The sequence below is a fragment of the Lactuca serriola genome, chromosome 3, assembly GCF_051521515.1.
Source record: "Lactuca serriola cultivar US96UC23 chromosome 3, Lser_US96UC23_V15, whole genome shotgun sequence".
NCBI lineage: Eukaryota > Viridiplantae > Streptophyta > Magnoliopsida > Asterales > Asteraceae > Lactuca > Lactuca serriola.
This window is the reverse complement of record NC_136410.1, coordinates 242,137,065-242,164,369: the sequence shown is the minus strand read 5'-3', so window position 1 is coordinate 242,164,369 and position 27,305 is coordinate 242,137,065. Positions and strand designations below refer to the sequence as shown.

General features: G+C 37.2%; 1 protein-coding gene across 1 annotated transcript; it reads right to left on the bottom strand.

Annotated features, from left to right (window-relative positions):
* Positions 1-1,211: 1,211 nt before the first annotated feature.
* LOC145093789 (serine/threonine-protein phosphatase BSL3) lies at positions 1,212-10,279 on the bottom strand. The gene is made up of 21 exons (XM_079032030.1): positions 9,322-10,279; positions 8,767-8,827; positions 8,568-8,646; positions 8,388-8,467; positions 8,187-8,281; positions 7,995-8,094; positions 7,831-7,900; positions 6,756-6,857; positions 6,563-6,644; positions 6,234-6,413; positions 5,068-5,341; positions 4,702-4,930; positions 4,448-4,618; positions 4,062-4,300; positions 3,480-3,564; positions 3,307-3,405; positions 2,965-3,164; positions 2,794-2,869; positions 2,185-2,320; positions 1,961-2,100; positions 1,212-1,823 (listed from the first exon to the last, which is right to left on the bottom strand). The coding sequence occupies exons 1-21, from the start codon at positions 9,740-9,742 to the stop codon at positions 1,740-1,742; spliced, it is 3,003 nt and encodes a 1,000-aa protein (XP_078888156.1). The 5' UTR covers positions 9,743-10,279; the 3' UTR covers positions 1,212-1,739.
* Between the last annotated feature and the right edge of the window lie 17,026 nt (positions 10,280-27,305).

Here is a 27,305-nt window from a genome sequence, read left to right as displayed (position 1 = left end):
AATCTCATCTCACTATCCTAATAAAAGAATAGTTTTATTCTTCTTTTGACATGTGTCACCTTATTAGAACTTTTAATTAATGCATATTTTATTATTCTTTTGTCATGTGTCACCATATTATGTCTCATAATTAATATTTGTCACTTGTCAACCTATTGATTATTCATTTCAAATTTTAAATTTTAAATTTTTCATTCTATCTTACATTAAATTAATAGCATTAAAATAAAAATTAAAATAAAATTAATACAAATTATAAAGTGATATAATTTCACATATTTATTTAAATCAATTATTATAATTTTATATAATTAAATAAAATCTCATAATTAATAATTTATTTAAAATAATTGATTAATAACTTTAAACTTTTACTATAAAAGTTAAATTAATTTTGTAACTGTGGTTCCCACGGTTATAAACTAGTAAATGAATAAGTTTATTCTCCTATTGACAAGTGTCATAATATTAGAAATCCTCATTAATATTATATATCACCTATCATGCCACATGTCAACCTATTAATTCTCCATTTTAAATTTTAAATTTTAAATTTATTACTCTAATAACATTAAATTAATAATTGATTCTTTATTTCAATTTTCAAATTTTAAATTTCACATTTTAGTTACATTAAATTAGTAACATTAGAATAAAAAATATAATAAAATTAATATATTATAAGATGATAATCAACAATTATAATTTTATATAACTAAAAAAATATCTCCTAATTACTAGTATTATATACATAACATCAACCTTATGTGATTTAAAAATAATAAAAAAAACAAAAAACAAAAAAACAAAACAAAGGTATGACGGTACGAGGATGTTTGATAGCCTAACAATGTGGTTCTTTCATATGATGGTCGGTGTTGCTCACATGCTTCAACTTTCCACCTTGAGGTGGTCTGTCGTTAAAAAAATACTTATGCTAGACAGAAAACATTCATCAAAAGTTGTCTCAAATCTAAAATCACATTTGTTTTAGATACTCGTTAAATATTTCCAAGATATTCTTAATAATTCAGCTTTGATTTCATTTCGTTTTAAGACTATGTTATGCAATATCATGTCAAGATATGCTTTAGCAACCATTACATTTGATGCATTTTTATTCAATTACTGACACCCATAAAAACACTACAATGTACAAGATTAAGTAACAAGCATTTGACAATCACCAAGTACAAAGAAAACAAGCCACATAAACAAGGGCAGTATCGAAATTTGCACATTGATCACCACATACTACAATGGAGTTTAGAAACGAAAAGTCTCATAAATGTAAGTTTTTTAACGGAAGAAAAAGGGTTGTTTGTTATCTTCACACCAGATGTTACATTGTACATAAAAAAAAAAAAAAAAAAAAAAAAAAAAAAAAAAAAAAAAAACATAACACAACACCACCACCTCCTCCTCTATATATTACACAAACATATATAACCAACCAACAACCTCCTCATCTTTAATAAAGAAAAACCCAAAACAAAGCCAATCATACACCTAAACCAACCACAACAAAAATCATATAAAAAAAACTATCACCAACCAAATACCCGTTTGTCAATGTACAAAGGGCCTTCGCTCTCTTTCTTCAACACAAATCTTGATTATTTTTCCAGAATGTTTCCACTAACTATGTGGTGTGGGACCCTTGAAAATCTCTTGAGTGGTAAAGCATGAGAGCCCATAATAAGTTTTTCCCATGATATGATATTTGATGCGAAAGCCAGCTAAATCCATGCAAGAGAGCCACGATCATTTGCAACTTGGGGGCGCCCCCTCGTTGGTGTTGGTGGTCTGTTTGCATTAAGCTCCTAACAAATATATATAAATCAAAGTTAGGGCTTGTTTCTTTTTTTACTTACAACTGTGTTTTGCAGACTAGCTGGTATGAAAATGGTTTTTGGAATGGTAGGGGTAAAATGGTCATTTAATTGAATAATAACTGTACCTGCATCCATGTGTCTTCTATGTGGCGTTCTGGTGAAGTTTCGGGTGATGAGATGGCAGGTGGAAGTGGATGAATGAGTTTTGGGACCACCACAAGATCTCTACCCAACACTAATATCGCACCTGCATTATTTGCGGTCCCTACACGGAAATTAAAAAAAAATCAAAATATTAATAATTTAATTGTGCTTTTAAGTTCGTTATACAGACAGAAGAGTTAGTTACCACAATAATTAGTGGCTGAGAAAAGGGTAATCAGGTGTCCCTGTGCAAAACGCTCAAAACCATCCATTACACATTCATGTGCACGTACAATTAATTGGAGATCATTATTGTTGCAGAACTCCATCACACGATCAGGCTGCGATAATAATGAGGATAATAAATATGCAAGTGGTTCATAGAGATTCCAAGATAAAAAGAGTAAATTCTGGAAATAGCAATGTACTTTACGATTTTTTCCAATGGCTTTTTATTTTACATTGTATTTCTTTACCAATGTTAAAGACTTATTTACAATTTTTCGCCTAGACTAGAATTATGTAATCTGAAAGAAGTTAACTTTTGTGTAGAATAGCAACATGCTTACAATGCCCTACCTATACTAGCAATGTACTTGCAATCAATTTTATTACTTATGATACCAAACAAATACGTAACATGAAACTTGTAAGCACTTTACAAATTTCACATATATTGGTATTATTAATGTACTTCAATTTTCAGATTAGATAATTCTAGTCACAGTAAAAAAAATGTCAACAAAATTTAAGTAGATTGGTTATATTAGTAAAAATAGTAAAGTACGTTTGCTATTCTGAAACCAAGACTTACCCCAAAAGTAACTAATCCAGGACCTCTGGCATTTGGTCGGAGTCCTTCCACACTGTCATTTTCTGTTGGGTCAGACCTATTGAGAGAAAGATGGGGTGGGGGTCAGAGCTTATTCTGACAAATCAAATTAAAATTTATGTTGAAGAATAAATGGAAAATTAGAAAACCAACCATAACAAGTCCATGAGTACAATTGAGCCAGCCTCCATGGTAATGGGTCGTTGAAGGTTTTCGATTTGTTCAATATGGTTAATTGACCTCCCAATACCACCATGCATACAAATGATCTTTTTCTCAATTAAAGCTGCTAGTGGCAACCAATTGAATAATCTGTTTATACGGTGCCATACCCATATTCCATCTCTCTCACCCTGTTCAGGATAAATAGTTGCCATCACCGTCAGTTTGGTTGGATGGAATGGAATGGAATGACAAAGGAATGGAATGAACCATTCCATAATACCAAATACCAAGTAAAATTGCATCAATGAAACTAAAAACATATGATGTTACCATTCGCTCAATGCACTCGATTCGAAAGCCGAAAAGCGCGTTTATATCAGCAGCTTCATGATTCCCACGAATTAAATGAACGTTTTGTGGATACTCAACCTACAAAATTCAACCAGTTACAAAAGTAGAATCAAGTTTCCCTGTGAGAAATGGGAGACAAGCGCGAATAGTACCTTTAGAGCTAACAGAAGACTAATGGTTTCCAAGCTGTGTTGACCTCGATCAACATAATCTCCTAAGAAGAGATAATCGATATATCTGAAAATTAACCATAAAAATTATTGTTAGTCAAATAATGTCAAACAAATTAGGGGGCATTTTCGTTCGTAGGTTGTTTAGGGAAATAATGGAACCCGTCAAAAGAATTGGAGTATGAAAGGGGATCATAATCTGTCACGCATTTGGTTGGCAGGAATAATAATAATAATAATAATAATAATAATAATAATAATAACTTTTAATTGTATTTAAACAATTTTGTTTACTGTAAATATATAATTAAACTTTTTATCTATTTCAATGTATAATGAGGAAATTTTGGTTTTTTAATAAAAAAGAATTGAGTTCAAATCCTTCCACCCTCTCCTAGAAATGGTGAAATCCATCAAACATGGAATTTGAAGGATTCTGACAGAACCGGGTTCAACCAAACACATGACAGAATGGAATCTCAAATTCCAATTCCACCGGAATCAGCGAAAACCAAAAATGCCTTTCATGAAATTATGATTTTCAGAGTAATAAGGATGTCTTACGCAATGTCTCCAGCAGTGGATGGAGATCCATATTCATCAAAAAGTCGCATGAGGTCACCAAACTGGCCATGTAAATCACCAAAAATCTTGATAGGAGCCCTTAGTTGAAGAACACTGGGTTCACTTGAAAATATTCTCTCAGAACTATCACAAAGATCAGCTATCTCATTGCAATCCAGAAAAAATTGTCTGCGAACAGGAGGCTTCCACCCACGAGGCTTCAACAGGTGAGCTATCACCTATATAAGATCCAAACAGAATCAGCTTTTATAAAACATTGAAGCAGTAAAAACTAAAGTAAATGAAAGCACGTTGTTATTTCTTGCATTTAGCCGAAACACAAAATAGAAAGAATTAGAAGTAAGAAGTAATCATATTATCTGTACCTTTTTGGGGACACTGTTAATTGACATCTGGCGATCTAGAAGCTTCCTAGCTGCGGTTGCATTTTCAGGGGTCCCATAGCTAACCCTCCTCCCTTCATTTTCAAACTGATCAATCGACAGCTGCCTCACCATTCCACCTAATGCTCCGCCAGTCTCTGCCGCCACCACCACCTGCAAAATTACCCACTCAATCGTCAACATACAATTAAACAAACAGATAAAAGACATTAAGCCACCGATAATTTTATACTGACAGCTCGGTGATGCAATCGAATTCCAGTTGGGGGAGGAGTGATTCCAACATCAGATTCTGGTTTTATCATTTGTTTCCCACTTGGAGTAGCCTCGGATCCACAATCCCTATCTGGAAGTTCAACTTCTCCATTAGACTGACGAGCTTTCGCAGCAGCAAGGGTTTTAGCAATGGCTTCTGCTTCTGCTGCTGATGCCTCAACCAAGTATTCCACTCCTTTGCTTAGTCTCCTGCAAAATTACCACCATGATATGGTTATATGCAATAATAAATAGCATAGCACTTTCATTTACTTTTTTCTAATTCTTGAATTTAAGATAAACTTATTTACCCTCATTCATATTGTTAGTTTAATTGGTAAAAATACCTTGATCCGGGGAGCATAGCATTCTCGGTGCTGATATCTGTATACATGTCACCATTGACAGGTGGAGCAACGGGGCTCCCCAAAACGACTGAACCATCAGAATCGGTTTCAGAAACGGGCTGCCTGGATCTGTCATCAACAAATCCATACCTTCCAGGTAACCTTCCTGACTGTGCATTGGATGATGCAGCTGCAGCAGCTGCATGTGATGCTGCAGATGTCATTTCAGCAGCAGCCAGATCTTCAGCAACTAACAGATCATCTAACAATACCCCTGCAATGAAACAAGTATTATGACTCACCTTATTACTAAGGGATAAAAATAAACATAACAAATAGCTATGTACTTTCATTTGTTTATGCATTATATCATCTTATTACTTTTACTTCTTTCTACTACTGTATTACAGCATCCTACTTTTGAATATATTTTTCTTATCAAGATACTCTAATACTTATTTGCAAGTTAGAGTATAAAACAAGCTCTGTAACAAGTAACAACCCTTACATAATAAGTTAAACAAAGAAATAAATAAGTGCCTGTTTTCATATACAAAATTAGAAAGTTGAAATAAAAAAATGTGTTTGGAAAATGGAAAGAATCGAATGATCCGATTCTTTCGGAAACAGTGAGATTGATTGAGCAATAAAAAGGGATATTTAAATAGTGATCAGAAACCCTAAAGAATTTACGAGAGAGAGGAAGCAACAGCATGTGTTGAGGTCAGATTTGCTAAAGAGAGACAAGAAGGTTTCTACGGATACAATCACCAGGTGTATTTTAATTTTTAGAATAAATATTTCTACAAATTATCTGCGGAATCCTTGTGTTATAGAAATTATACGAAGCATGTTTTATAGCAAAATGAAGTTTCATTTACTATTGAAGCATGAACACAAAATTTTATGTGTAGATTATATTTTGGTTAAGCTGTGTTCAGTAATCAAGTTAAATGTGCCACTACATGCGAAGTAGAAGTAACAAACTTGAGAGAATATAAAGAGAAGTTAATATAATTCTTTGTAAACGTACTTTTAGAAGCTTATACGGTTCTTCATGAATGTTGACTTATGTAGTTGTATAATGTTATAATATTCAAATATAAGTATATACTGAACTACTGATATTAGAATTTATGCATAAAAACACTCTTCTTAGTTCTTACCTCCACGTAGACCACCATAGATGAATATTAAATCACCTACAGCAGCAGCTGCATGCCTACAACGCCTTGTCAATTCAACAGCAGCATCTCCACCAGCTGCATCAGCACTGTATCTGCCTGTTCGTGGAGAAGTCACCACAGATTTTGTATCACACCACACTCCTGCTGCAGTATCAAGAACTACACCAAGGAAAAAAAAAAGTAGTGAGAAACATTTGAAAAGATCATAGAAGCATATATAGAAATAGGTTAATGTCATGCCATAATCCATATAATAAACTGTTAATTCCAATTTGCTTTTGGACAAGAATGCAGGGTCAAAATCATACCTGCCACACTTGATGAGTCCTCCACCATGCGTCCACCTCCAAGTGCCCCTCCAGATACATGGAGCCTAGCATTAACAAAGACCTAGAACAACATATGTACACTTTTAAGCACTCCATATGTTTGTCTGTGTGCATATGTGCACTTAATACATGGAAAGTTATAACTTAAAACTAGTATTTGATAGGAACACACCGCTGCATGTTGATATCTAGGAGATGGTGAAACCCCAGGAGCAATTGCCCATTCCCATCGACCATCTCTGTGTTTTGCAAGTCCATAAGCACTAGCCAGAGGCTGCAAATATCATGATATAAAGCAAATCAGATATTTATATTAAAGACTTTATAGTGAAAGATAGCATTCCTATGACCCTGAATGATATCAAGAGAAAATTGCAGGAAATAGCTACATACTATGCCTTTTTACCAATATGCTTTCATTTTTACCCACAATAGCAACGTTCTTCTGATTTTCTACTGATTATAGCAACTTTTAACATGATGAATTGGTAACAGGTTGCCTTTTGATTTGTTTTTCTATTTTTTTGTTCATGTGGCAACGATATGGCAAAATGTTTTAATGATGATTTGGCAATTATATTGCCACTTCATCACTGGTTCACTGCACATAAGCAAAAAACTGAAAAATATTCTAAAGTAACCAGTTACTGGTTCTCCAGGTTAAAACTTGTTGTACTAGGTTATAGGTTACCTATTAGAAGTAATAATTATAAAAGATATATAGCCTATATCGATACAAAAGAGAAAGTATGTTGCTATTCCCGTAATGCACTAATATTAATCATTTTGAGAGGGGGGGGAGGGGGGGGGGGGGGGGGGGGGGGTTCATTACAAGACACCAAGCTCAACAGATGTCCATTTGTGCTTTTTTTTTTTGCTTTTTCAAATAATCAAACTGGGAACTTCCTTTACTACCCTTGGTATAGCACAATGAAACTATGAACTGATTGTGCATCTTTTCTTTGGTATTGATGTGTTTTCTGTGAGTATTCAAACATTTAAGTGTTCCTTTACCCCAATAATAAAAAAAACTATGTTATAAATTGTTTATGTTAAACACATTGAGGTTCTGCAATTTTTAAAAGATAATGAAGATAGTTGCAGGCTTGCAGCTAAAATATTTAATAGCTATATAATTAAGAATCATAGACTTCCATGGAACAATTAAAGCATTAACAATAATCAGATATTTTGAACAAAAAGTAAACATTTTCATGAAATAGTTAAAGCAATAACATGTTGCTCACCACACTATTTGCATCCCGGCCTCCACAAAGCAAAAGAAGACCATCAGAACGTGCACTTGCAGTAGCATACCTACATCAAAGTGGGAGGAAAATTAGTAGGCATACATGAAGAAGAATAATCGAAAGTTTCACAATGTGTGTGAAAAGATAACTAGTGGGCATACATGCATGGTGGTGGACCCTCTCCCTCTGGTTCTAATTTCCGCCATTCATATGGTTTTGCAGCTGTGTCTAAAGCCCATACATCAGCAAGAGGCCGCTTTCCTGTTTATAACAACAGGGTATGCATTTAGTATATGAAAAAAGAACCCAAAAATATTCGCTATAAATGAAGCAATACACTGAAAAAGACTCACCATCATTTCCACCAATTGCCATAAGATATCTTTGCCCCACCAAAGCCATGACATGCCCATATCGTGGGCCAGGGCCAGGGCCTTGAACCACCACTCTACAAGAAAAAAAGAAAAACATTTTTTTACCAAATTTGCAAAATTGTAAACTTCCAACATATGCAGATATGTACAAGTAAAGAATTAAAGATTTCAAATTTATACCTATGCCACCTAGGCCGTTGTTGAGTTAGGTCAAGAACATGGAGATCCTCAGCAGACAGACCAGCTGGACCAATTCCACCCTGTGTTGGATTAAACAAAAACATTTAGTTGAAATGTTGATAAACTAACAGAAAATACACAAACTGTAAAGATGAGCTATTGAAATGTGAATTATCACACCTGAATAACCACCATTGTACCCACAGCAGTTGCCACATGAGCTGCCCTTGGTGTAGGTGGTTCTCCAAAGGGAGTTATTCTGCAAAAAGAAAAAAAAAATGGTATCTCATTGAATTGTAAAAGTAATTGAGATCCACTTGGGTGCAATCATTAAATGGAAAATGAAGAGGAATTAAAATTGGAGTGAAAAGACACAAACCTAGACCATTTATTTGTCAATACATCATAACAGTGCACATCAGCAGTTGCGCCTGATAGACCTGTGGTATGAGACATATGGAAACAAGCTTTGAGGAGTGTAATCAAATGTCAGCATGAATGTTTTATAATGAATTAAAAATGGAATCTTATCCTACAGAGTGAATGTAGTTACAATATTTACGTTTTTAACACTAGAAATTAGATACTATATATAATTTGCATTTTGGTACTTCATTGCTATATAGTAGCAGGAAGTGCAATTTGAAGGTCTCATAAAGAAAAAGCTTCAGATTCACTTCAATCAATTAACCTTGATGTAATCAATGGCCTGAGTTAATTAATTCAATCTCTATCCAGAAAAAGAAAAATTGAATTCTGGGTCTAGTGTGACTGAATATACAATCTTCTACAATCTAGTGTGTCAACAGAATCAAAAGAAGACTGAAATCAACATACAATAAAAACTTTTCGTTATTGTGTATTTTTACTTTTTCAGGAAAAAGTACTCAATAACGAAGAGTTCTGGTTGGAGAAAACGGAGGCAGAAACATACGGATTCCGGCACCTCCTGCAGAGGTTGGAGTCCCAGCGTTGGCGGAGTTTCCTTCGAGAGCTGTTGCACCACCAAAGAGTATAAGCCTCGGTCCCATATAGTTAGGTGTTCCTTCTTCCCCAACTGCAGCGACAGCAGTCAAGGTGTGTCCACATCTCGGACCTGGACCATCTTCCTTCTTCTCTAAAATAGCATTCACAACAGAATAATTAGGCGCATGTCTAGGCCCACCCACCGGACTACCACTTGTCGGCTGAACTTGAGACTGCAGCGGCTGAGCTGAGGAAGCCGGAGACTCCTCCCCGGCCGCAGCCGGAGACTCATCTAGCTGCTCCTCCGATGCAGGTCCATTAGTATCAAGGTTATCGCTGCTATTATGATCAACCTCCAACGACGACGCCATTGACGAATCCACATCCATCACTCAACAACTCGAAACCTTTATTCCCTAGATCGGAGCTTGAATTCTCACTGATTTGCATTCCTGATCAACACCATAACTTCAATTCCCACAACACCTCCTCCAATTAACTTGAATTATGAAACCCCTAACTTAGATCCTCACAGATTCAATCCGATTATCCCGACAAAAATCCGAGAAAGAGAAGGAAACCGCTCTTTATTTCTCCCTCTCTTTCTCTACCTTTCGGAAAAAGGAGAATAGCTTCTACTCTTTCTCTCTCTACGCAAATCTCTCAAAGATTCTTCCTCAGTCTAGAACCCTAAAACTCCTCACCTTTATTTCCCTTTAAGAAATTTCGATTTAGGTTTTCTTACTCTCTAGAAACTTAAATAAGTAAAACCAACTCTAATTTGACCTCTTCTTCTTGTCGCTTGACCTACACGTACGGAGCGTGAGACGGCGGGTGACAGTGGTGAGCGCCGGAACGAGGGTTGAATGATCGCCGGCTTAGGATTCTTTGGGTTCGGCTGATTGGATGACGAGGAAGAGAGGATTTTTTTTAAAATCAAAAGGTTAAAAGAGTAGGGAGAGTGAAATAAACGCGCTTAAAATGCGCGTATCATAAGATAATAAAATATACTGCATCCATAAAGGAAATATTGATTATTTTGATTTTTGAATTGTCCAAAAAAAACCGTATATTTTATTAACACTGTAATGTAACTCGTAAATGGAATCTATATTGTAAACTATATCACATAACTTCAACAAATTTTATACAAAGTTTTACAGTAGGCATTGATACTTGACATTGATAATAAGATTAAAAGGAGAAAATGAATTCAAGTTGTTCTATGTTTAGGTTAATATATGATTACGAACGTCTAGGGTCTTATATATAAATAGGTAAAAGTTTAGTCAACTTGTATTTTGACTTTTGCATATTAAAGAGAGGGACGTAAGGGAGTTAGTTTTTAGTTCCATGTTTCTTGTTTTATTTCTCTTTGTACGGATACACAACGTAAATAAGTTCTAAGAATTCTTTTTTAATCCTTCTCGACAATTCTTTGCTAATTATTTGTTTAACTTCTCATATTTGTAGGTAGGCTTAGTTCTATTTGGATTCATTAAATTATCTTCGTTTTGAGTTTGTGATTCGTTTTTTCAGGTCCATCTACAAATATTTTGTGTTAGAGCCTTTGGAGGTGGAGCTTCCATGTACACACATCAAGTGTTCAATAATAGTTTTAAAAAAAGGTACGGTTGGTGTTCTTGAGATTCGACAACCGTAGTTGGTTGCCATTTTAAAGGCAATTACTAAACAGCGAAAGGGTTTCATGTTGGCGGTCAGGGTGTAACGCATGTTTTTCGTATGTGCTCAATTAGGGATCTTGAGGAAATGAGTATGGGGGTTTTGGGAAAAAACCTTGCCCGTGACGTGTTTAATGGATAAGCAAGACGTGTTCCACGTAGTAAGTAGCCACAAAGATCCCAAACCTTAATCATGAGCCTTGAGCCCTATATAATGACACTAACTTCTAGGGATAGTCGTTTTTTTTCAGCCTCCATCCCCAGAAAACCCAAACCTCGAAACCCTAACCTCTCTCATCTCAATTAGTGTTCTTGGTTTATGTTGGTGAAGCTTGAAGTAGAAGCAATGAATTTTTGGTACACCAAAGGCTAGATCCAAATAATACAAGCTTTCTTGACCTCACATTTGTGCTCTGTAAGTATTCAAGTTCTTTATACTTGTTCTTTTCTAGAGCTAAGATTTTGAGCATAGTTAGACCCTTTTTGTCATGATTTCTATGGAGTTTAGAAAGCTCCAAGTTCAAAGGTTAATTTGTGTTACTTTGTAGACCCTTGGTGGTGAAAAGATGTGAATGTTGCCTTTTATTTTGGACCATGTAAGATTTTGAGCATCTTTAAAGGCATTTTTTGCATAGGTTTAGAGTTAATGGGATTTGAGGTATGCAAATAGATGAAGTTGTAAAGTTTATCCATTAAGTCCATATTTTGAGGTATTCTAGAAACGATGAGCCTTGGTCTTAAGAGATTAAGTGCGCAATAAGAAATTGACTATGTCATGAAAACTGTGACGCGACCATGGAATGGTCATGACGCGAGTTTGGATCTATATTCGTGATTGTTTTGTCGCCTAGTGTTTGCGACGCGACCAAGAGTTAGTTTGCGGCGAGCTTGTCGGTAGACCATTGTCTTTAACAAATTGATCGTTAACCCTTAACTTTTTTACCAGTTTGACTTTTGGTTAAACTTTGTTGGGTTTGAGTGATTAATTGAGGATTTGGTATCGGATTGGTATTAGGTGGGTTGTGTTAGCTGCTTCATTTGAAGGGCTATTATTAAGATTTTGTTGCTCGGCTCATGTGAGTTTTCTCATTATACTATACGTGTAACAACTCGTCATGCTCAAATTAATAAGGGTCACAAACTACATTTCAATTCTTGTGTATGCATATCCTCTATAGCCTTTAGGGTTTGTTTATAAACTAGTAACTATGTATGTATTGAAACCTAAGCTAAATTAGAATAGTATAATCGAACATAAGTTAGAAGACTAAGGGTTTAAAACATAAATAACCCTCATAAATGAGTTTTCGCCCAATGTAATCAATTCCAACATGGTTTACGGTTTGGACATTAATTCAAGATGGTTTTTACGGATTTAAATCAGTTAATGAAAGGTGTTTACATTTTGGGGTTTGTTCCAAAAGGGTGTTTACGGTTTGGGGTTTTATCCCAAAAAGTGTTTACGGTTTGCTTTTAATCCAAAAACACAATCTAAAGCCCATTAGGGGCGAAAACCCAAAGGGGAGAACCGTAAACCCAAATGCCTTGGCGCATCTTGACCATAAACCCAATCATATATATATATATATATATATATATATATATATATATATATATATATATGTTTGCTTCCGAAAACAACCCCATTTCTCACATTTCCATCCGAAAACACTCCCTCTTTTTGCTCTCAACTATCATCCATAAACCTTCAAACCTTCATAGATTTTGCCCAGATCTTCATATTTACACCTAAAACACCAAGAACATTTATTCAGATCTCCAAATCTTCAAGCCATTAGCAAGATCCAACCAAAATCTTCTCCCGTCAACCGAAAACTCCATTTTCCCATCGAGAACCCATTTTAACATTCCAAACAGTTCCAAATAATTATTGTAAGTCTTTCTACATGGTTAAAGAGTTGTTTAGCCGAGGATCGTTCTACAGCTCGCTAATTCAAACACGAACGCACATTCAATGTGAGTTCATACCCCTGCATTTTCAACGTTTTTAATGTTTTTAGGGATGTACAAGTAAAACACAATGACTTTTGTATTTTATACAAACATTTTAAACATTTTAAAAACATCTGCAAATTATTCAAACCGAGTATTCGCTACATTTCCTAAAAATATTCCTATATTTTTAACCCTTTTGTAACATATTGAGCATAAAGGTAATTTACTTTCATTCAATTAGATTGCAAATGTTTCAGTACATTACAGAACGAGAACATTTATTCAAACTATAATTGGTATAGTTTGAGAATCACTAGACTATTTTGCTAAGTACAATACACATAACGAGAATATTTATTCAAACTATAATAGGTATAGTTTGGGAAACACTACTCTAATACATTGATACAAGTATACACTACTAAAATAATTATTTTACACTACAAAGTACGTATATACAATACAATACATACAGTTTCCAGTATAAGAGAACACTACAACACTACTAGTTAATAGTTGGTTGTGAGACACTACTTCAATTGTATCCAACAGGGTACGTCACTAAATCATATACAATATAATCAGAGTCTCCTAGAGGGAGAGCGTGAGATTTGTGTATAGATTTATACTTGACTGACAATCTCACACCTAAACTGCTAGCTACAGTTAGGCCGGCAGGCCTGGGGTGACAAATGTTATAACTTTCAGACGCCTGAAGAACGTCGTAGACGTCACTAGGTCATATCAAGCATGGTTATATGAAACTCACAACAGTATAACTAAAACATTAGTTTACAGGATTAACATTACTTCAAAGGTTTTATTTACATTGATTGCACGAAAACGCATTGGTAACTCGATGTTATAAAACGTGCCTTTGTGTATGATTTAACTAGTAGTAGAACAAGCCATATGAGTTGAATTTTATCCATTCCTTTTACCTTCGGGATAAAAGCGATATCTGTGGGCCCCTCGATAATTTAATGATGACACATGTGAGTGCTTGGCCAAGCCAGGACTTATTTGATTTGTTCAATCAGTCAGTCGTCATGAATCGGAAATCAGGAAACAACAAATGGACAGAGAGAATGATTATAATCCATGTCTCAGTCCATATGATATCTAGAATGGAGGAATATATGATCCCTTATCTAATGGACAAGTCATTAACAAAGGTTAGAGTTCGTTGACAAGATCAGAGTTCGACAGCGGCTTTAAGAGCTACGATTGCCAGTTAGGTTTTGAAGTCATACTCAATAATAGTTTTAGACTTATCCAAGCGGGAGACTGTTGGATTAATGTCTAAGTCCATAACTATATTTGGTACATACTTGACCCGACCCGACATGGTCCATTTGGGTTTCACTTCACCGACACAATTTATATGGATAATCTTTTGAGAATAGTATATTTATGATTATATTAATATATTATAAGTTCTAATATATTAATATAAAATCATATTATTTAATTAGTATTGATCAAGAACTATTTTAGAATTAATTCAATGATCAAAATGAACTAATTAAATATGGACTCTTAGATATATGTGTGTGATGGGCCAAGTTCATTTAGGTTGGGCTAAGCTTTCATGGATAGTCCATGGAATGTTTAACCCATGGATCATATGAAATGAAAGGTCATGGGTTTAACCCTAGTCTACACATTATATAAAGATGTCCTTGGTTGGTGAAATTGGCACTAGTGTGGGTACACTAAGAGGGCTACCAGATTTCATTAGAGAGAACCAAAGTATTCTTATTCTCAAAGTCTTCCAAGGTTTTTTGGTGATTTGTGATTCCACTTGAGGCTTCCACACTATTGGGGCTAAGCTCTTAAAGCTTGAAGACATCAAGCTACACCAAAAGGACCATGCTCATAATTAAACCTTTCTCTCCTTAATTCATCCTACATATTGCTATGGTGAAGGCAACCCAAAAGGACCATGCTCATAATCGGGTCAAGTACATACCAAAATAGTTATAGACTTAGACACTAATCCAACAGTCTCCCACTTGGATAAGTCTAATAACTATTTTCCGTATGACTTCAGAACCTGATCAACAATTGTAGTTTTCAAAAGCCGTTGTCAACTCTGATCTTATCAGATACGCGTGTCCTTTAGATAATGGATCATATATTCCTCCATTCTCAAGATATCGTATAAACATAAGATATGAATTTTAATCATTCTCTCTATACTGTTTCCCGACTTCCGATTTATGACGACTGACAACAGACTACAATTGAACACATCAACTTAGTCCCAGCTTGGCCAAACACTTAGGGTGTCATCACTAAATCATCGAGGGGCCCACTGATATCGCTTTTATCCCACTTTGGGTAAAAGGAATGGATAAACTTCGACTCAAATGCTTGCTTGCATTCACTGATCGAATCACACACAACAATAAGTTTTATAACACCAAGTTACTGGCGAGTTTACTTATTATCAATGTGCAACCGACCAACAAATAACAACTCACACGTCTCGGTTTCAAGAATATACAATATTATCGTCTCACTAATCACCCATGATAAATCCATGAAGTGATCTAAGTGAGCGTGGGTTTAATCCAATACTCTAATCTTATCAAAGCGCTCATGAACCCTGCAACAAACTTGTGCTATGTCTAAACTCTTCAGACAATCTACAGACTCTTCATGACAGTCTTCCTTCATACTTACTTCCAACGTATGACCGACTGTGGAGGTTCGAATAACCTAGTTATTCTGGAAGTCAAAACATGCAAACTGAAACACAACAATAATACTTAATCCTATATGGCCCCAAACTTTTTAGAGTAAATAAAACACTTCTATTTAACCACCATATTAATTACTCATTATTTATCATTTACTGTTTCAGAAAAATCAACTTATTACTCAAATTACAACAATAGTTGTCCCATGCACAAAGCATGCACACTATGTTTCCTATGGTCCTTACTTTGTGAAATAGATCAATTGAAATTTTTTTCCAACGATACTCATTTCACAATTCCCAATCCTTATCATTAGTGTTAGAACAAAAGGTTCTTGCCACTACTAGAATATGCTAGATTCTAACATTTTATGCAACAATCCTTTCGCAAAGTCATAGCACAAAAGTCACCAAGACTTGGCCAATGAAATTATAAAGTACTTATTGGAAATTGTTACAAGACAATTCCATAAACGTGAAGTCTCACATTCAAAGTACATTCCTTTGAACATCATTCTTTCATAAAATTTTCTAATCTAGACATAGACTCTAATTATCCAACTCCCAATATGGAGACATTTCCATATTTGTCATATGACAACTCATTCTTAATAGAATCTTAGTTATTCATAATAATGTCGATATGATCCATCCAATACCATACTTCCAACTACTCACAAGCGACCAATCCTCAGCGATCTTTGGATCGTCCTTTGATAGTTGTTTAATTATTTTAGTCAAAACCAATTTTAGTCCTTTTTCCCTCTTAATGCGCTAGACATTTGGAAAATTTAAGAATGGTCAAATATTATAGCATTTACAATCGATCCTATACCCGAAGCGTATGGGACACGATGCATAATGTCTTACATAAAGATATGATACTTTACCAATCTTTTGCCATAATATTCTATGTGTCACGTTCTCACAATTCGAACTATGAAGAGGGATGTTGTAATCATAATCGAAATTTGAGAACACACTATGTATCCTTTGACTAAATTTATTAAAATTTCTCAATCTAAGCTTTAGATTTTGAAACGAAGTATAATATTCTCTCCCTTAATTATAGCAAAACAACTTTTCAAACCATGCAACTTTGCAAATTGAATCTTTGTTTTTCTATAATTAATATTTCTAACTTGCAATACTTGTCATAATAATCATATAAGCGTAACACTTATGCTCCCACTATCATGATGATTATTATCATATAAGCATAACACTTATGCTCCCACTAGCTTTGACATGTATTATGAAAACAGTTGAACTTCTAGAAAACCATGCTAATTAAATTCCACAAAATTCATATTTCTAATACCAGAGGCTTCGATAATCCTTTATCTAAGCTTCTCAAACTTATACACCTTTTCCTTAGATAGCTCATATGTGTGTCTAAATAATTCAAAACTTATTTTACTAAGTTCCAAATGTTCAAACTAACTGCTAAATCTCACAATTCGAACTATGGAAAGGGATGCCGTAACCATAATCGAATTTGAGAATACAATTTTCACAATTTATATCTTCTTAAAATCTCTCTTAGTGAAAGCATTTCCTCACAGCCATTTTCATGAAGGAGGGAATCTTATGACACTTAGATTTTATGGTGTATGAGTTCCTATCCATGTGAATTTGCCAAAACCAAAGTTTGCGACAAATCCAAACTCATATGGACTGAACTTTCTTAATCTTGATTTCTTGCCTTATGGTGACACGAGTGCCCACCATGTCTTCCAAGTGGTTTAGCAACTTATCCTTACATATCAATGTATTTTCCATCGATCAAGGTGCTTTGTCTTTATGCATTCAAATGAGAACTCATAGAACTCACATGCATAATTAACTCAATTGGAATGGCACAGAAACAAAATAATGTCAACACAATAGGTTGTAAATCTCAAGTCGTGTGCTAGTGATGATCGATAAGGTTTATTCTTGATTTGTTCTTGAAACTTTTTCAAAAACATTAAAACTCCCACTGACCTCTTGACATATATGATTCTCTTTGTCAAGAAACATTTCTTGACAATCAAATATTCAAGAGTTAGTGTAGTTATTATCAAGGTAAAAACACTTCACAAATTGGTCCTAGTTGGTCTTTGTCTTATCCAAGACATCACAACTTACCAATTTCAAATGTACAAGAATAATAACTTTTCTTATTCTACATTTGATAAGTGTTACAAACCTACTTAAGACTTTTCATTCAAGTCACAATCTTGACTCTAAGACTTGATATTGGAATGAAATATGATTGACTTCTTGATTTTAACCATTTCTATAATTCTTGATTCCTCTTCTTAGACATGCAATTGCACTAAGACTCACTTAGAGGATCAATTGAGACATGCTTCTTAATCATTAAGACCTATCATAAAACACAATAAAAGGTACGCTCCCTTCTTCTTAGAATAGAGAAACTTGTATCTTTCTGCCTTCTAGATTCTTCTTATTCGTTTTGCAATTAATTGAAACTCTTTCAATTAACTCATAATTACACTTATTCTTATAAGTATAATCATATTTACTAAACTTTAGTAAATCATGAAGAATATCTTTATCACTCTTGTGGTGGACTAAATCAACACTCAACCTAGTGTACTTGATTTCCTAGTCCTTCACTTGACACTTTGTCAAAGAATTAGTCTAATTTCCGAATATGAAATTTCTCATTCATCACGCAACCAAGTTGTATGATTCCAAGTTTCTGTCCAATTGAAACTTGGGCGATGAGAAACTCTCCCTATTTGGTAAATTCTCGACATTTCCACAAATAACATAATTAAGAATCAAATCCATTATTGCTGATAATAGAAACCTTCAAACATCAATTTTTCATACACGCCATTGCAAGGATAAATAAGATAAGATAAACAAAATTTATTTTATTGCGGAAAAATTTGTCCTTACAATGCAATTCAATTGAAAAACTATGTTATTACATATTTCTTAGCAATCTATTATAACTCCAAGTAGTAGCTCAAGAATCTAATCTTCAAGTAATGCGATCGAAATCCATTTCTTCACGATTAGATTCAGCTTACTTCTTCCCTTAAGCTTCCTCTCTTTTCTTCAATCCTACAAAACATCAAAATGTAATCTCATCACATCATGTATTAACAATCTAGAATAGGAACTTAAAAGTGTTAGTTAATGGATTTTACTTATAGTAGAGCCATAAGTCTTGACTCTCCCATCTCTTAGATCTCTTAGATAGTTTGGGCAGCTTCATCTCCAATGCCCCTTCTCTTGGCAATAAAAGCAAATGGACTCCTTTGGCACAACACATCGGACAATCACAGACTTAGTTCTTTCTGGACTTCCAATGTTGTCAGTGTCCATTGAAGTTTGGGAGTTTGATTCACCAGACAAATTTGCTTGACCAACACGCCAAATCATTGCTAATTCAGCAGCTATAAGCAAATGGGTGAGATCAATGAGGGTCACGTCGTGATCCATCATATAGTACTCTCTAACGAACTCACTATATGATTCAGGAAGTGACTAAAGAACCCAGTCAACAGCCAACTCACTTGAAATCTCGACACCCAACATGTTTAACCTATCAATGTGTGATTTCATCTCTAAGACGTGTGCACACACTGACTTTCCATCTTCATGTTTAATTGTCAATAGGGCTTGAGTGAGCTTGAACTTTTCAAGCCTTCGAACTTGTGGGGTAGGGAAAACAATTGGAGGAGGTGGAGGAAGTGAAACATGATCTCTTGTTCCTCAATCATATCGTGGAACATCATCTTCATTTGGAAAGCTTGTTCCATGGGATTTGGGAAGACCATGATTGTCAGAACTAGACATCTACAAAAACGGGAGAAAATTCAAGTTAAGTTGATTAGAATTCTTGATGTAACACCCAAATGAAACATCAAGCTAGGATCCAACACAATACTCTACAACCTAGAAGAGGCATGCCGTAATCTAGTCGTGGAATATTTGAAGGTAGGTAGATGACGATTTACCAATTTCCACCATGAAAAACAAAAAGGAAGTTTAAGTTTTAAATGAATTGAAACTCCTAGATATTTTGAGATTCATTGAACTTTTCAATGGCATGTTTAATCTCGATTATGCCCTACAATCTGTGACTGGGATGCCAAGGATCACAAATAAGGTGTGAATAACCATATGAATCACGTGGTGGACTCAATGCTACTATCACCTAATCAATGTGTCAGTTAGCCACACACGCTCCATTGATCTATGATAAGCATTGAGCAACCCTTCGCCACCAATGTCATCCCCAAATTAGTGTGTCGGTTAACCACACACGCTCCACTAACGTTTGACAAGGGTACAAAGTGTAATTCCATGGATTATCATACAATTTCACATTTTGCCGAAAGTAACTAGATTTGAGAATTTATGAAAGTATTTAGTTACTTTGTATACTTCGTTATACTTGTAATGGAAGGTTTCGTCCTATCCTACCCGTTTGGCTAACGACCCTCCACTAGTCAAGAGTGCGGTGGGTAAGAGTGGATACCCATTCAATCGCCATTTTATAGGCAATTTCCTTAAACACCCTTATAGACCAGCTTCGTGAATGAGACTACTAACGGTAAGACTGACTGTTTACTCATACATATATATAATATTAGACTTTTAATGTTATATATAATATAGGGTGTATTTTACACTTTTAAAATACTAGGTGGTTTAATTTAGTAAATTATAATTTTAATTTAATTAAATGTAAACCAAATCTTTATGGGTTTATTAAATCTCTTTTAATAATACATTTTAATTAATTAATAAAACATACGAGTGTGATTTGAACTTTTCAAATTACTAGGTTTTTAGAATTTAACATTTCTGAATTAAACTTTTAATCAACTTTTAAATTCCGAAACTTGAGGGCAAGTTTTGAAACATTTCAAAACATTAGGGTTTAGAATTTAAACATTTCAAAATTAAACTTTTAATCAAAAAAAATTTAATACCAAAACTTGAGGGAAAATTTTGAAACTTTTCAAAACATTAAGGTTTAACTATTTAAATTTCAAAAACAAAACATTTAAGTTCAAATTTAAACTATAAAACCTAAAGGGTGCAATTTGAAACTTTTTCACAAGATAATTCAAATCTAAATTACAAATAATCAATATTTATCTAATAAAACAAAAGATTATCTAAATTTGACAATTATCTTCAATTTTGGCAAGGATAAACTCCAAATATTGATAAAAATCGGATTTTATTAATATAAAACGTTTTAGGTAATTATCTACATCCAAAACAGGTCAAAATCCCGAAATTTGCTCCATCTGCGACTCCGACTCGCCGAGTCAAGCTTGGACTCGTCGAGTTCACTATGGACTCGGCGAGTCCAGCCACCATAACCAAAAAAAAATCGATTTTAAGCATGAATAATCAACCAAAGCATCAAATACATCAAACAAACAACCCTAGTCTCTGATACCACTGATGGGTTTTAAGCAAAACATCAATCCTATGGTGTACATGGAAACCCTAATAGCTGTTGGATCTAGTTTGTCTAATGAACATGCAATTGAATATCCAAAGCTATAAAACCTACATCTAGCATACAATTAATCGTAACCTTTGATTGTTATATAGCAATAACAATCAATCCTTAGCTTAGAAAGCTTAGTGCCTCAAGTGTTGCACCTCTAATGGAGTCACAAACACCTCTAAGCAACAAGATGAAGAAGAGAAGAGAAGGGAGGCACCAAAAACGGCTAGAAACCCTAATCCAAGAGTTCACCACGTTTTTGGTGCCAAAGGGCTCCTTATATACTTAGATAATCAGGGTTATCTAACAAGGAAACCCTAATTTGACTGCTTAAGCCCTAAGCAGCCCATGGACTCCTTCTTTAGAAGCCTTGGACGACTTCTAATGGGTTTCCCCCCTAGAATTCGTACACTCCACCTTCTATGGAGTCCATAGGCCCATCTGTGTAATTATCTTATAATTACACAATAAGTCCCTTAAGTTTAATTAATCTCTTTTAGCCACAAAATAAATTCTTAATTAATTCTTGACTAATATTAATTAAACATTATGATTTCTCCTTTAATATATTATTCTTATAATATATTAATAAATCATAATTAAACCTTTCTCTCCTTAATTTGTAACATACCGAAATTTCAGGTTCAACCATTTAACCCTTCTTCTTTTCCAAGTTGTCATGTTAGGTCCCTTTATGTAAATGCTAAGCTTGTGAGTATGCTGGGCGTACTAAGGAGTACGATGCGCGTACTCGTGCGCTTATTTTGTTCGCGGATTCATCCGGGTATGCTGGGCATACCTAAGGTTACGTCGGGCGTAACCGGCCCAGATGCAAAACCCTAATATGACTTGAGGGCTATAAAAGGAATGAGATGGTCTTGTCTCTCAGCCACCATCTCACAAAAAGAAAGCCTAAGAGAGTATTCCCTTCGTCCTTAGCTTGTGTGTGAGTGTTCTAAGCTTCAAAGTGTCATTTCAAGGTGGTGAAAGAGAAGAGGAGGTCATTGTAGGAGCTAGCAGTTGGTGGACAAAAGTAGATCTGAGGTCTACAAAGGTTGGAGCTTCTTCCTGAGGTATAAAGTTCATAACTTGCCTTGTTATTTGTGTTGTGTGCTTCTTAGACCAAATTCTAGGGTTTTTGGTCCCAAGATGGAGACTTTATGAGCAAATAGTCTCCATTGGCCTAGATCTATCATATTTCAGGACTATATGAGTTGTATGTTCATAAAAATGCAATCTTGGACGTAAATGAAGAGCCATGCATGAGATCTAGACTTTTGGAGGAGAAAGGAAAGGTGTTAGAAGGTGTAGGAACCTTTATAGCCATGCAAAGGCTTAAAGGTTTCGACTTTATGGATTAAGAGGTATTAGAATGGCCAGATTTGGAATGTGAGATTATGTCTTAACTGTTTAAGACACTAAATGCTTGCTGTTGACTTTTGTTTACTTTTAGGGTTTTGGTCAACATGTGGACTTTTGAGTCAGGGAGGGGTAAAATGGTCTTTTACCCTTCTGTGGGATTGTAGAAGGGGGTGTAGTATAGCCTTGAGAGTCGTTAATGATTTGGAATAATTATTTGTTGTGATTAGGCGAGGCTAGGTCGTTGTTTCGAGATTCAGAGATATCGAGCACATGAGATACTAGACATCATACGAGGTGAGTCTTCTCATTATATTGTACCTGGAAGGGTACCTATGTGTGACCGTAAGGTTTGGTATGCTATGAGATATATGCATTGTATGCTATGAGTTGCCTGTTTCGTATGCGTTATGTATGTGATATGTATGATATGCTTGATATGGGCCGGAAGGCAATATGATATGGACCGGAAGGCATTATGATGTGGACCGGAAGGTCAGGGATTTATGGACCGGAAGGTCGACACGGGTAGGACCGTAAGGTTTACCGGGTTGGGACAGAAGTCCCCTGAGACACATGGCCCGGAAGGTTGTGTGGAGTATGGCCTGGAAAGGCATATGTGTGTAAGTGGTATATTGGTGAACTCACTAAGCTTCTTGCTTACAGTGTTTATGTGTAATGTGTTTCAGGTACTAGTGAGGACCGTGGGAAGGCGCCGGCATGACTCGTACACACACACAAGCGGATTTGGATATGTTTGATCTTGGGATTGATATGTTTTGTATTATGACCATGTTACATTGGATTTTATTGTTTGTCTTGAATGAAATTATGTTTTAAAGAAATGAAAAATTGTTTTGAAAATTTACGTTGTTACAAGTTGGTATCAGAGCCTTGGTTTGAGGGATTCGGATGCACCTTCGGGCGTAACTAAACTCAAACTGAGGATTTGAGAAAATTTTCAAATGATAAAAACTAATTTTTCTAAAAGCAAGAGATTTTGAGAAAACCAGAGCGGAACAGTGTGTACGGTCAGCCAGCGCCCGAACGGTGAATCCCCAAAATGCCCTTACGTTATGTGCTATGAGATATGATATGTTATATTATGCATGCTAGAGCTGGCTAGGTATTCATATTTGGACTAGAGTGACCTGATTTTGTGATGCCTTAGCCTAGGAAGGATTGTGCTGCTATGTGATGCTTGAGAGCGAGTAGGTTGCAGTGAGGGGCTGATAAGAGGTCCACCGAAGGGTAGCCTATGCCAGTGAGATATAGAGTACTTGTGATCTGGGATCCAAGGAGGAGGACTTAGGGTGAATACTGATGCGGTGTAGGCTGTAGTATAAGGGCTCGTACTACCAAAGACACCGGAGCAGTGCGCACTCTAAGTAAGAATCCTTTGGCTACTAAGGAACAAGTAGGGTCGAGCTATCGAATGCGAGCATGCTCGAATGAGTCTTTGATATTATTATGTTATATTTCAAAGACATCATGGTTGGGACACGCCACAGACCTGAGGCGAGCGGTGTGAGTGACGAGGAGCTTCGTCAAATGATCCACGATGAGGTGGCTGCGACGATCAAGGCCGAGATTCCGGAGATGTTTGGGTCTATCAAGACCACACTGATTGAGACTTTCGATGAGCGGTACGCCGCGGTGACTGAAGTTGTGGCTGCTGCCAGGCCTCGGGGAGGTGACTCGTTGTTGTTCCGGGAGTTCAGCAACACGAAGCCACCTGAGTTTGATGGAACGCAGGATCCGATCACTGCGATGAGATGAATTGCTAATATTGAGGGATGCTTCTATAAGTGTTCATGTCCGGAGCATCTGAGGGTACGGTTCGCTTTGAACCAGCTATGTTCAGAGACGAGTATGTTCCCCCGGTAGAGAGGGAACAGTTGGTTCAAGAGTTCTTGAACCTCAAGTAGGGTAATGATTCAGTTACTGTGGTTACCCGAAAGTTTCATGAGAGGGCGATGTTCTGCCCTGAGCAGGTGTCTACTGAGAAGGCACGGATGAGCCGGTATTTGGGCATTCTGAGGAGGGACATTCGGGAGTTCGTGTCGAACTCGATGTACCGGACATTTGCTGAGCTCCAGGAAAATGCCCAGAAGAGGGAGATTGAGTTGGAGACTCAGGCCAGGGAGGAGGCCAAGTCTCAGAGGATGGATCGGCGGTCGGCTCAGTCTCAGCCGACAGCCAAGCGAACCAAGTCCACTGATTCGAGGACTGGAGGCCAGAAGGGCCGCACTTGCGGGAAGTTTGGCAAGGGTCATGAGGGGGCCTGTTGATCGGGGGCTTGCTACAAATGTGCCAAGGAGGGGCATATCGCCAAGGATTGCCCCAAGGGATTTATGGTTTGCTTTAATTGCAACCAGACTGGCCATCGGAAGGCCGAGTGTCCACAGTTGCATCAGGGGTCAGCACAGGGATCTGAACCTGCTGCTAGGGTTACCGAGGTTCGACCAGTGAAGGCCGAGGCTCCGAAGGCTCGTGGGAGAGCTTTCCAGTTGACTGCGGAGGAGGTCCGCGCAGCGCCCGATGTTGTGGCTGGTACTTTTCTTGTGAATTCTGTACCTGCTTTGGTGTTATTTGACTCGGGTGCGAGTCGGTCATTTGTTTCCTTGGCATTTAGTCAGCACATTAGTATCCGTTGAGAGGCGTTGAGTTGACCTTTGCGAGTTTCCATAGCTGACGAGCGAGCAGTGCATGCTACGGATGTGATTTGAGGATGTATCCTTGAGATCTTTGGTGTGGAATTCCCGATAGATTTGGTCCCGATTGCGATGGGGGACGTGTGTGTTATTATGGGCATGGATTGGTTGAGCCGATTTGGAGCTGTTATAGACTGCGAGCGTCAGTTGGTGGCGATACGAGACCCTAGTGGGGGAGTACTTACGGTGTATGGCGAGGGAACCCGATGTGGGTCAACGTTTTGCTCGGCTGCCAGGGCGAGACAGAGTTTGCGGCAGGGCTGCAGTGGATTCGTAGCCTATGTGATGGACATGCGAGTGGCCGCTGGTAGGCCAGGTTCGATTAATGAGGTTCCGATAGTGTGCGAGTTCCCAGATGTTTTTCCCGAGGAATTGCCGAGTGTGCCTCCCGAGAGGCAAGTGGAGTTCCGTATCGATTTGGTTCCGAGAGCAGCACCTATCACCAAGGCGCCTTATCGCCTCGCACCGCCAGAGATGCAAGAGTTATCCTCGCAGCTTCAGGAGCTGCTGGGGAAGGTGTTTATTCGACCGAGTAGATCACCTTGGGGAGCACCGATCCTTTTTGTCAAGAAAAAGGATGGTTCACACCGGATGCGCATTGATTACCGGGAGTTGAACAAGTTGACGGTCAAGAACCGTTATCTGTTGCCGAGGATCGATGATCTGTTCGATCAGTTGCGGGGGGCGTCTTGGTTCTCCAAGATAGACTTGAGGTCGGGTTATCATCAGATGAGGGTTCGGGATGAAGATATCCAGAAGACAACGTTCAGAACTCGTTATGGGCATTACGAGTTCGTGGTGATGCCTTTTGGGCTCACCAATGCACCAGCCGCGTTCATGGATCTCATGAACAGGGTGTGCAGACCGATGATGGATCGGTCAGTGATCGTATTCATTGATGATATTTTGGTGTATTCGAGATCTAGAGAACAACATGAGGAGCATTTGAGGGAGATCCTTGCAGCTCTGAGATCGGAGAGGCTTTATGCCAAACTCTCCAAGTGTGAGTTCTGGTTACGAGAGGTCCAGTTTTTGGGACATCTCGTCAACCAGAATGGGATATTGGTCGATCTGGCCAAGATTGAGGCGGTCATGAGGTGGTAGGTGCCGAGATCGCCACTGAGATTAGGAGCTTTCTAGGATTGGATGGCTATTATTGGAGATTTATTAAGGATTTCTCCAAGATCGTCGTGCCACTCACCAAGTTGACCCGGAAGGGATGGAGTATTTTGTGGTGTATTGTGATGCATTGATATCCGGGTTGGGAGCAATGCTTATGCAGAGGGGGCATGTGATAGCATATGCATCGAGGCAGCTAATACCTCATGAGTCGAGGTATCCCACCCACGACCTGGAGATGGGGGCTGTGGTGTTCGCCCTCAAGATCTGGCGTCACTATCTGTATGGGGTTCGGTGTACCATATATACATACCATAAGAGTTTGAAGTACTTGATGGATCAGCCCATCCTGAATATGCGCCAGAGGAGATGGTTGGATGTGGTAAAGGATTATGATTGTGAGATCCTGTACCACCCGGGCAAGGTTAATGTTGTAGTCGATGCCTTGAGCCGTAGGGCGGAGAGCGCCCCGATACGAGACGTTTGTATGAGACTGAAAGTGATGACTCCGTTGTTGGACACCATTCGAAGGGCCCAGGCGGAGGCCGTGAGACCGGAGAACCGCAAAAGGGAGCGGGTGATCGGGCCGGTATCGGAGTTCGTTACCGATAGTCGAGGACTTATCACTTTTCAGGGTCGAATTTCGGTACCGTTTGTGGGTGGAACACGTACCATCTTGATGGAGGAGGCCCATAGATCGAGGTTCTCGATCCATCCCGGGACCACTAAGATGTTTCTGGACCTGAAAAGGGAATATTGGTGGCCCTGTATGAAGAGAGATGTCGCATGGTTCGTAGAGAGGTGCTTGACATGTCGCAAGGTTAAGGCCAAGCACCAGCGTCCACATGGTAAGCTGCAGCCATTGGAGATTCCCGAGTGGAAGTGGGAACAAATTACCATGGATTTTATCACCAAATTGCCAGG